Below are 12,584 nucleotides of genomic sequence, written 5' to 3'. Positions count from 1 at the left end.
AGGACGTGTGGGAGCCTCCACCAGCAGCTTAAAGTGGGGGAGATCAAGAGAGAGACACACAGGCTTGGAGATAGATGAAGCAGTAAGACTGACACAGAGCCATAGAGGAGAGGAGAAGGAAGGAACCCCCCTAACCCCACCCCTACTTGAACCATGCTGAGCTGAGCCGATAACCAGCGCAGTGATTTCCCCCCCAATAACATCTCCTCCAAGCAGCCACCGCAACGGAACTCCGAGAGCGGGGAAGCAGGAGCCTGTTGCCTGGATACCCGCGCTTGTCTGTCACCACGGCGGAAAAGCAAGGACCGAAGAGGCGTGTATGTGTGTATTTCCCTGCTATGGGAGAAACACAGCTGGGGTGAGCTTTTGGAAGGCTCCCCTCCTTCACTGACATCGAGCGTATATGAATTAGGAAGGAATCACCCCGACACTGAGTAGACGAAAGGCTGTGTGGGGGTGGTGGGGGATCGGGCACATCAACACTACTGCTGCTGCTGCTGCTTTGGAGGATGAAGAAAGACGTTTGCTAGAGATGGGAGAGAAACTATAGAGAGAGAGAGAGATTACCTCGATACCGGAGAGCACAGCAAGGCTGACGGGGGGAGGAGAGGAGCTGGCTGTGTGTGGAGCCATGCAGGTCCAGTCTTCTGCTCCACAGTCCAAAGCCTCCAGCTTCATCCTCAGTCAGAGATGTGCATTGCTGGCCTCCAAAATGGAAATCCATCGGTACGTATCTGATGTCACAACATTCTTCTTCTTCTTCTTCTTCTGTATTTATTTGGCAACTCCAGTCTTTATTGTTGCTCATTTATGACCAGCGAGCAGTGGAGGCTTTGTGTCATAAGAATGGGTGTTGATGTTTGTTTGAAGACACAGCTGCATAGAAAGTGGCTTTAGGCAAACTGTGTGGTAGAACCCTTTTTTACTCTTTGTGTATAGATCACATTTTATATTGAAATGTAAGGTACCAACCTGGTAACAGTCTCTATACTGTATGTCCTTCCTCTGCAGTGTGCTAAATTGTCAGAGTGGTGTTTGTCAGACGTTTAACTAGAATTGATCCTTGGGGGTATTCTCTGTTTCACAAACCTCAAAAAGCCCAGGCTCTGGTGAGAATCATTAAGTTCTTAAAAGTGACAATACCGGGGCGCTCCGGTGGCGTAGTGGATAGAGCGCGTACCATATCGGCTCCGGCCTTCGTTGCAGTGGTCGCGGGTTCGAATCCGACCCGTGGACCTTTACTGCAGGTCATCCCCCCTCTCTCTCTGTCTCCCCATTTCAACTCTGTACTATCCAATAGAGCTTGAAAATGCCAAAAAAAAAAAAAAAGTAACAATACCATCATGGACTTTCTGTGTTCTCAATACAAAAAATGACTTCCATCCACATGAATAATAGTCAGAGTGCTTAATTGAAGACTTGCCTTCAAATTTCAAATGCTGTGTTGTCATTCAGATGCTCATGTTTGGTTTCAGGGCATCAGTTTCATATTGAATCATGGTCTGTGAGAGCAGGATGCTCCGGTATGAGTCAACATTTGGAGCATTTCCCTTCTCTATCCCTTTGTGCTTGTCTCCCCAAGAGCTTGCTTAGGATTAAGCTACTGACAGCACTAACCTCTACATGTAGAACATGTTCAGCAAGAAGACATTGCTAAATAATTGAAACAGCTTGGTAAAATGTCGGGAAACATCTGTCTTTTGGCTGAGCGGACCGAATGTTGTGTTCACCTGGAGGAAGTGTTCCGTTTGAAGGATGGCAGGGAAGGATAATGGCAGGATTCAGGTGGTTTAGTATTTTCTTTTAATAATTTTTTTTTTAAATCAGAGAATGAAATAAACTTTTGTTGTAAAGTCATGATCAAAGCAGATCCGGGTTCCATTCAGAGTAACTTTGTTTGCACCATTTCTCAAGCATTTACATTTAGACTAGTCGACTAGTCTATTAAAAAAAACTGAGAAAACCAAGCTCAATGTTAACGCTTTTGGAGCCCTTCAGCCTTAACCTTCTTCTAGACAGTTACCACCACTTTAGCATTTACCAATGTAAATGCTGTTACAATGTGCGCTGCGCTGTTTAATATTAATAAAACGGCCCATCATCAGACACACCAGATGGATTTACACATCGATGGCTAATGTGTCTCAATGGCCTTATAGACATGACATGACATTTAGCAGACGTTTTTATCCAAAGCGACTTACAACTGGAGCACACATTGCAGCAGCTAACACACAGGGTTCAAGCTAACTACCGGGAGCAATTTAGGGTTCATTGTCTTGCCCAGGGACACTTGTACATGTGGCAGGGAGACGGGGGATTGAACCGCCGACCCTGCAGTTGTGGGTCGACCACCCTACCCACTGAGCTACATCCCCATAGACCAAGTGAGCTTCCTTAAAGGCCAGCAAGGATCTACACTGTCTCATTGTCCTTTAGCTCCTCACTGAATGCCCCAGCTCCAGGCATATGATATGGTCTATACCTGACCTATGACAAAGGCAAACCACACACACACACACACACATACACACACACACACACACACACACACACACACACACACACACACACACACACACACCCTGCAGCATCCGTCATGCACTGCATTACATCACAAGAGAATATTTTTTTTTATAGCAACTGCGTAGCGTTCAGAACGCTGACTAAACTCAGAGTGGGGGCTCGGCCAATTAGGAGGACAGAATTATTGGGATTGTTATTTTCCAAATCGTTTCACCAGCGATGTGTATCCCTTTTTGTATTAAGACTTAATGATTTTGTGATTAGCTTGATGGAGATTATCTAGTGATTCCAGTCTGTCTGTTTGTTTGTCTGTCTGCGTGAACAACACATTCTCTCAGTGTTGCTGTGTGTTTTTGTGTCTTGAGAAAGGATTGAGGCCCGACATTATAAGGTGATATACACATGGCATATAATGTGAAAATGTTTCCACTTGTGCCGATGTGTACACGTAAACCCAAGCACCTCTCGCTATACGTTTGACTCAAACTCATTAGTGCTCCTTAGAACATAGTCTTAGTTTAGTGATTTAAACAGAACACAGTGATTAAAAGCGACATTAAGTTAACGTCAGGCTTGTAAAGACACAATCAATTAAACCAAAGAAAAACATTATATTGTCTTATCACAATGACTGACTTAGTTGCAGATGTATTTTATTTTTTATTTTTTTTATTTAACTTGAATTCTGTCTTATGTGTCATTAATGAAAGGCATACATGATACATTCTTGGCCAGACATATTTATTGTTTGTCATGTTTGATTCTGAGCTAATAAGGGATGATCATTGGCCTGATCACAGCACACATCCTGACATGTCTCAGTAGGAACAGCTCAGGTGTTATAAAATGTGACATTAATGAATAATGGCTCTGTTGAATAATGAAGTGTGTTCCAGTGAGTCACGCCGGTGAGCCAGCATGAACAATACATGGGATTCAGCCCTCATCACTGATATATGATAAATCACACTTTTTCCTTCTTGGACATGTCAAAATAGATTGTGTAAAAAAAGAAGCCCATTTAATATGAGTTCAGGTGCCTCACAAAGGTTACCAGAAGTCACCTATGGTTGCCCATGAGGGACAAACGTCCTATTCACATGGGGATATTTGGCAGTGCAACAGAATTTAACAGGTATTTTTATGAACTTTAAACACCTCTTGGCCTCAATCCACCTTTGTGTTGAAACAGGCCGATACAGTTGTCCATCTGAAGGCTTTAATTGTTGGTTTCCATGGTTATATACTAGGAGTGAAAGAGAGTGCCACTAGGTCCAATCCAGACCTGCTCTGATGTCAATGTGTTCCCTGTCCCGGTGTGAATGGGGAACGTGATTGGACTCTGAAAAAAAAAAGTGCCAGTAAACACCCAGGCTGCACTCTTGCATACACTACCGTGTGTGTAAATGTAAAAGTCACACAGTTCACATGCTACATGAACACACAGTGACCCAACATGCTACATGAACACTTCCACACAGATGTTGTGTTAGGTAACACAGTCTGCGGTGTGCTGGCGTCCCATAGTCGTGCTGGAGTATGTATGGTACAGTGCTTATTGGCTTATTTTTTCAAGAGATTGTAAGAATGTTATCAAAATGTCTTAGTGATATAAGTGCATTTGGCATTTGTTTGATATAGTATGTCTCATCTTTCTCCCTCCTCACACTTTCTCTCACTTGGAGGATAGTTGCCAAAGAGTTGCTGCTCTATTTTACGGCCGCACTGGTAAATGGCAGCCAGATGCATCGTAAAGCCGTTGTTTTGCTCTGTTTGTTTGCGTCTCATTTGTAACAAAGTGTGGCAGTTTATTTAATGAAAGGTCAGTCGGGCCTGTCCAGGGGTTTCCCACCCCGCTCTCCAGGGGGCGATCAACAATGATGCCGGTTGCCATGGTGCTGAAAAGGGCAGAGTCATTATACAGAGGGAAGCCACCTGTGGATCATTCCTCTGCTTCTGCACTTAGCTAATGCTTTCTCTGTCTGAGCTTCTTATAGCCTCAGTGAATCCAATAGGGGTCTACTGTGTATTGGTCCCAGCTACATCTTAAACAAGCCTGGTGTTTGAATGTGCCAGTCCATAGTCTAGTCCTGTCCAGGTAATAACTTGGAAACAATGTTTTAAAATTTACACCATTATAAACTTGCATAATTTTTTTAGGGAATATACAGCAGCACTAATGTAGCAGTGATATTAGCTTACATGTTATTCTTGTTAAAATAGTCTTAAGAGTGTAAAAAGCTTTGAAGACCTTAGAGAAATAACATTTTCTATAATTATTGTTAAGAAAAATTCAGCTATGATTACAATGTAGACTAGAGGTGCATGTACTTTTAGTGTTAAATTTCCCATTTGTTTTTAGTTTTTTGTTGCAAAATGCAGATGGGTCTGTGCCTCAAAGCAGCACACACTTGAGTTGAATCTTCACTATATTTTATCACACTTCCTTTCTTAACATGAGGAACAATGCAGGAAGACTACCGCAATCTGTTCTGCTGCCTGTGCTCATGGAGTGTCCTTGCTGATAGTTGCATCTGATTACATTTAAATACTGTAGCAGAACGGACTCAGAATAGGCGCAGATTTATCCCTTGATCTTGCACTGGTATTGTGTTACCTTCTTCTCAGCATTTTTTCTCCCTGGCTGTTCCAGTTTAGATTAAGCGGAGATGTTGTTAGCTACCCAGTCAGGACTGTGTGTTGGCTACAAAATGAATTGGATAGTGTCACACCTAAATTAGGATTTATTTTGGAAGGGATTGCTGACAATGGTGATGATGCTCTCTCTCTCTCTCTCTCTCTCTCTCTCTCTCTCTCTCTCTCTCTCTCTCTCTCTCTCTCTCTCTCTCTCTCTCTCTCTCTCTCTCTCTCTCTCTCTCTCTCTCTCTCTCTCTCTCTCTCTCTCTCTCTCTCTCTCTCTCTACACCTGGCTTTAATGTGTGTTTGACTGCAATTGGACCCAGATGTGAACACGCATTAGACACTTTAAAACAGGATACACAGTTAACTGATGGTGTGTGGATCAAGTCTAAATGCCTCCATCCTGCTCACCCTGCAGCACCTGAACCTGAAGTACTCAAACAGAATGAAATCTGCCAAAGCACCACACACTTTCTTTTTTGCCATCTGTTATTTTGCCAATAGCTTTCCAGGCAATACAATATAACAATACACATGTCATTGTAGCAGTTTAAAATGACATTACTTTATAGAGGATTTTATCCACCGTGCTGTTATTTTTTATTTATTTTTGTTTAGTGAAGTTATAGCTGATATACACTCTCACCGGCCACTTTATTAGGTACACCTGTTCAATTGCTTATAAAAACAAAAAGTTAATCTTCCAATCACATGGCAGCAACTCAATGCATTTAGGCATGTAGACGTAGTCAAGACAACATGCTGAAGTTAAAACAGAGCATCATAATGGCGAAGAAAAGGGATTTAAGCGACTTTTAACATGGCATGGTTGATGGTGCAAGGCAGGATGGAGCCATGCTTTCATGTTTGTTTACGTCAAATTCTGACCCTACCATCTGACTACCGTTTTTTCCCTATTTCCCTGTGCCTAATAAGCTTTTACTCCTGGATCAGTTAATATAGTGAGTTGTCATTTTTAGTCACAGTTCCGGTGAGGAAGAGGGGGGGTTATGAAGCCCTTTTGAGACTGTGACTGATTGGGGCACTGCACCAACTATAAGCGACAAGTGTGAGTCCTTATTGAATCCTGCTGGAGCTATTGGCCACACTCTGACCTTTACTCACGGTAACAGAGCCGGGAATCATCACTTCATTTCTGAAAGGAGCTGTGTCTGTGCATCTGGCTGCTAAACACACACACACACACACACGCACACGCTCGCTGTGGGCTTGCTGTGGGCTGTGCTCGGTTATATATAGCCACTAGTGGTGATGGCTTCTTTGTCACTCCTCAGCTGTTTTTACTGCTATCATGCCACACACTGGTCGTCTCCTGCTCAATCTCTTTCCCTGCCACCTTCTGCGAGAGTGGATGACTCATTCTCATAAGTGGAGGGTATTCTCTCAAGGCTCCAGCTGTGTGTGTGTGTGTGTGTGTGTGTGTGTGTGTGTGTGTGTGTGTGTGTGTGTGTGTGTGTGTGTGTGTGTGTGTGTGTGTGTGTGTGTGTGTGTGTGTGTGTGTGTGTGTGTGTGTGTGTGTGTGTGTGTGTGTGTGTGTGTGTGTGTGTGTGTGTGTGTGTGTGTGTGAGTGAAAGAAGGTAACCGCTATGCAAACACACAGCTGTTAATTTCTATTTGTTATGCTTTATTAGACAGTGCGGAGAGACAGAGATGGAATGGGGCAGAGAGGGGGATGACATGCAGAGAACGACCACGGGCCGCATTCAAACACGTGGTCTGCTGCTTCTGAGGACTGAGCCTCTATTGTGGGGGGGGCTTTAAACCACTACACCTTGAGCGTCCTCGCACACAGCTGAATGTTGAACAGGCACATTTCTACACACCTGTACTCGTGCTCTCTTTTTAGCAGTCCACCAGCCTGCGCCCGTGCACGGCTGTGTTGCTACGGTGAATACTGGGTTTACACTCCCTATAAAATGGCAGCGGGGTTGGACAGGGGAGAAGATAGGGAGTCCAGTGTGGGACTGTTAATCACCATCTTACTGACACTGTGTCCATCTTTATTTAGAGGAAGGCTTTGTTTGTTTGCAAAGATGCTCTCAGGTGGTTTTCTTATGATTTGGGTCCCTTTTGTGGAAAGAAAATTATATTTTTATCAGCCCATATTAGGCCATGTTTTTAAATGGTGTCACTATCAATGGATCGTCCATCAAGTTCACTTTTCAAACCGTCATTCTTCTATCGATTCTGTCTTTGGGATTGAAAATACTGAAGTCAAGTGATTCTGAATGTTGTGAAGAAACAATCATCTGAAACCATTGGAAACTGAATCTGATGGTCTCTTGAGCCCACTTTGGAATCCCCGGTCTTAATTTACTGTGATTCAGACAAACCATTCGGCCCAATACCTCCAGGCAGCGCTTCACAACACACAGGGACTTTCTCTTGTCCGTGGGGCCTCTGCTGTTCCCTCCCTGCCCGCCCCTGATCACTTCCACATGGGCTGGAAACCCTCTGCATACTCTGTACTCTACATGAGGGACCGCTGATTAACGAGAGAGCAGACAGGAGGCAGGGAGAGAAAGATAAGGAATAATGGCTTTGAACTAAAGACGGCGACGGAAGGGCGAGTCAGTGAAGCGGAGTAATAAATAAGAATACAAAACATTGGGCTGTCCTGAGTACCATTTTACAGGCTTCAAATAGTCGTAAGCAATGTAAGACAACCTTGCAGAGAAAGGATGCAGATGTGGCCGGGATGCTCTCCAGAGTTCCTCCATCCTTCCGTCCAAAGCAGCTGCTCAAAGCCCCGGGTCAGCCCTCTAGTTCCCCCCTGTGCCTCTCCTCCTGACTCCCTCTCCTGTTGGTTCATAACATTAGGGACGCCCCCCCTCCACACCCAGGCTAGGAAAAGCCTTCTTTAACATCAATATTTATTAGGATTCTGCGTGCATGTTTGGTTCCAGCATCACGGGATTTATAGCCCTTCCTCCCCCGGAGCTTGGAAAGTGCTGACTGTGGCCTTTCAGAGGCAGAGCATCAGTTTATTGTGGGGACGGTCCCGAGCCAAAAAGAGCAAACTGCAGAAAACGAGTCAATTTGGAGAGAGAGAGAGAGAGAAGAGAAATACCTCCGAAATGAGTTTCTTACTAATGAATCTAGAAGCCGGTGGATGACAGGGAAATAGACCTGTGTGTGTGTGTGTGTGTGTGCACTGAGGGTTATAGATGAAATTAAATGGGAGAGGTGAAAGGGAGAATAGCGCCGTAATAGAAAGCAGCTGATTGAGTGAATGCGAGCAGCTGAAATGGTAACGGTCTCAGTGATTTCATAGGAAGCTATGTGAGAAAAATGTGCATCTGTTCAGGCCCAAAAGAATCCCCCAGAGAGTTCAATGAAATTGCCCCTGTAAGTGTGAAATGAATGAACGCTGTAAACAAACAGTTGCTCGTAAAGTGCCATTACACCAATGCTTTGATTGTGTTGTCAACGCTGTGTGAACTGGCATGTAAGCAAAGGAGGCCCACCGTAGCTAGAAAACATGCCCGTTGGCGTTTACAGAGCCTAGGCTGTGTATAAACACTAGATTTTTTTTCAGCACACACACACACACACGCACAGTATGGACAGGTAGCGGATCGTGAGGGGATATATACTGATTTTGCCAAAAAGTGATTTTGACAACAGGCGTTCTCCAGAATTGCTGACTCCACCTTTTAACTGACATAAAATGATTGAAATGAGCAGCAGCACTGAGTGAGGACACAAGAGAGGATCAGTGCTCTCAGTATTATTATCTGATACTCTGCGTAACATGAGGCCTCAAGCCCGGCCAGGTCAAGGTTGTTGGATTAGTCTGCCTGTCCTTCAGCATCTGGAAATGAGATGCTGGCATTGCTATGGCCCTCTAAATTCTTAGTATTTTGAGTATTGAATGAAAAGAGTTATTTTCTTGTCAGACAATCTATACCAGATCATCTACTGCACAGCGGAGTGGAGAGGAGAGAGGAGACTTAAGTCATCATTTACGGCCCGGGTTTGTCACATTGTGTTTGCAGACACAGCCAGTGAGATTTCAGTTATTCCCCCCTTTTTTGGTTTTGCTCCTATTTTTAGACTTGTCAGTTGGTTGGTTATGTAACTTTGGCCTATCATCAGCAGTGAAATTAGTCACCATTTCCTCCCATCCCATAGTAGTCAAATAGAGTGACATTAAGCGTCAGCTTCTATCTAGTTCATCTTCTCCACTGCGATCCATTGCTCTCTGCACACACACACACACACACACACACACACACACACACACACACACACACACACACACACACACACACACACACAGACAGCAGGATGTGACATCATAGCGGCCCCCCCAGAGCTGTTCTGTTCCTCCTTTGAAGTCAGAAGCGTTCCTAACTCGGGGAGCTTCATTAACATTAATGAACCAGATGAAAATATTCTCATCTCATATCACATTCACCATTCCTATTCTAGTCAGAACTGCAGATTTTTTCTTCTTTGTGTGTGTGTGTGTGTGTGTCCTTTCACTTCATAGGGGCCTCTCTTAGGTGCAGTGTGTAATATGGGAGTATTTAGCATCATCTAGTGGTGAAAAAAGGAGATGGCAATGCTCTGTTGCTATTGTAGAAAAATGGCGGTGCAACCTGGCTGCTCGCCCCGCTCCTATGTAAAGGCTCATTCTGGGCTCTTCCTTTACACACTGCAGCTTCTGCTTCTGAGGACTGAGCCTTTATGGGGCGGGGTGGGGTGGGAGGGTTAACCACTACACCTCGAGCGCCCGCTGTACTGCGCTGTTTTGATTTGTACATAGCTGCTATCAAGGCCACCACTCTGGAAAAACATAAACATATTTTTTATATTTACATACATCTGGGTGGAAGGTAGTAGTCATTTTGTAAATTGGCTCCCGGAGAGAAAGACAGAGTAATAGCTGGTGTTTTCAATGGTAGGGTTAACAAGGAGATGAGGGGGTGAGGGGGGAGGTCAACAGGACTAAATTACACCAGTCAATTACATAACAAGTGGACATTCACATTTCACTGGGATTTGTCTCTGACTTTATATCCCTAGAGTAGCTGCAGGTGCATAGGGGGCAACACACCAACTCATAATGTGCATTAATCCCAATGAGCAATGTTAATGATGCTGCCATTAACGTTAATGAAAGATAATTGTACACTCTGACTGTCTCTTGTGCGTTGTTTGTTTGTGTTTGTGGCTAAGCGAGGGAACCAAAGCATAAATGTCAAAGTCATTCAGTAACTGTGTCATGTCTGCTTTGCTCTGTACACAGATGCGTTTGAAGGATTTTGTAGTCGTGTCGCATGTTGTTGTTTTCTTGTTCTTTTAGTCGCCATGTTTTCCTCTTCATAAAAACACCTTCTGATGGTGGACTCCTCTGGCGCTAAGCCCGCAGTGATTATAAGGAAAATAGAGTAATGGGCCTTTTAGCTGAGTCACACAAGCTTATTACCACCCTCCACACACAGCAGAAATGTCTAGTCAAGAGGTGTGTGTGTGTGTGTGTGTGTGTGTGTGTGTGTGTGTGTGTGTGTGTGTGTGTGTGTGTGTGTGTGTGTGTGTGTGTGTGTGTGTGTGTGTGTGTGTGTGTGTGTGTGTGTGTGTGTGTGTGTGTGTGTGTGTGTGTGTGTGTGTGTGTGTGTGTGTGTGTGTGTGTGTGTGTGTGTGTGTGTGTGTAAATCCCATAGACACAGGCACACTGCGGTGAAGGTTTGGGACCTATACACCAGTGTTCCTGGAACTTGAATTTAGAATTTATTCCACGGTATCATGGAGGCACATAGAACACCAACCTCCCATCCGACCACAATCAACAAACAAGCACTCGGATGTCGTGCCCCTCTTTGATTGGCTGCATGCAATCAAGACAATTTCCCATGCAGTCTCTTTTGTTAGACAGTGGAAAAGGCTCCGGGATGTAAAATCATTCAGAACGTTTTCCAGCCCAGCTCACTCATTAGCCCAGGAGACTAGTAAGGGGCATTTTGACATGTTTATGGCATTTTGAAGACTTAACAATGAATGGAATCGAACAAAAAAACATATTTAGCATATTTTGTTCAAATAAAAAAAAAATGAAGTCATGGAATGTGGACTTTTTGGTACGTTGTAAAAACCAAACTATACTTCACTTCCATGGACAAAGACAAACTCAGCTGCCGAAGTCTCTACTGACTGACTGAGCCACGGCGAAAAAATAAATAGATGATTCTTAACCCACTCCGCTCCATGTTTAATAAAAATGAAAAGTTTAATCATGTAGAAAATTGTAATATCCTCGGCGTGAGCCATGAATTAATGTTCCTGCCTTCATTCCTTCCCTCCTCTCTCTCTACATTGCCGGCTGCAGTGTGCTTGTGATCTGGGCTCAGGTGTTCTCAATGTAGCATGTTGGGAGATTTTCGATCGTAGCGCGAGTTCACAGGCTGCTGTAGTAGAGTGTGAGCGGCACAGCTCAGCTCCTGTTGTCCGAATGGGAACACATTAGCAGAGGTGTGACTGTGTTACTAGTGAAGGCAGGGTGTGTGAAGGGGATGTTCACATGGATACATCTGGTTCTTGTGTGTGTGCCGCCCCGTCAGCTTGACTCAACTCTTTTGTTTTTACTTCCACAAGTCATTTTGATTTACTCAATATTTTATGCTTTCTGCGTCTCAAACTATGCTTTTTTTCTGCTTACTTTATGTCTCTTTCTCTACGACATACAGCAGTTCTGAATAGCTTTCTTCTCCACGGCTTCCCCCCCTCTTTCGTTGTGTGGAAGTCTAGCGGTTATAATTGCACAATTCAAAATGAACTGTTTCTGTCCAGTTCTTTCACACAGTCACACACTCTGTGCACAGTGGGTGAGTGGAGCCGTTTGAAAGGATAGCACATTAATAGAGCACTCCACCAATTGTAAAGGTCAGTTGACTTGTCAGGAGGAAGAGTGCTACACAGCCTGTGAAAAAGTTCAGTACGTTTTTTTGTGTTTCAAAGTCTGAGGAAATTACTCACTAGGGTTATATATAATTCTTTCTCAGATTGGACTTTAAATAGTAGAATTGATCGCACAATACGCAGATTGTGACTGTCTATTCAAATATCTTAAATAATGTAACTGCCATGGCATCTTGGGAAATGTAGGATCACTGCTTTAGGAGTTTGAAAAAGCATTTAAAATGTTTGATAATTTTGAGAAAAAAAAAAAAATTTTGCTTAATCCTCCCAGCTTTATGAAAACCGCAGTACTAAATAGCCGGAGTGTCCCTTTAAACTCATGGCATGCTGCTAGGTGTCCAGCTATTAATTACTACTAAAGCATGTCACCGAACCCTCTGTGAGATCCTGTAGTTATTTAGTTGACGGCTACAAAACACAGCCAGACTCCCATGAAGAAGAGTTCATTATGTTTGTGCTCGAGGGCTGAAATGATT

General features: G+C 43.9%; 1 protein-coding gene across 1 annotated transcript in view; it reads left to right on the top strand.

Moving 5' to 3' along the window:
- Positions 1–631: 631 nt before the first annotated feature.
- Positions 632–12,584, top strand: part of enah (ENAH actin regulator) — a gene marked incomplete at its 5' end in the record, with an annotated part of 74,981 nt that continues 63,028 nt past the window's right edge. Inside the window, one exon of the mRNA XM_080048376.1 lies at positions 632–726. Within this exon, the coding sequence (XP_079904502.1) occupies positions 632–726 (95 nt within the window). The remainder of the gene's footprint in view (positions 727–12,584) is intronic.

Source organism: Ammodytes marinus, assembly GCF_949987685.1.
Source record: "Ammodytes marinus genome assembly, chromosome: 19".
NCBI classification, from domain to species: domain Eukaryota; kingdom Metazoa; phylum Chordata; class Actinopteri; order Uranoscopiformes; family Ammodytidae; genus Ammodytes; species Ammodytes marinus.
Note: the sequence above shows the minus strand (reverse complement) of the source record. Positions and strands in the feature narration are given on the sequence as shown.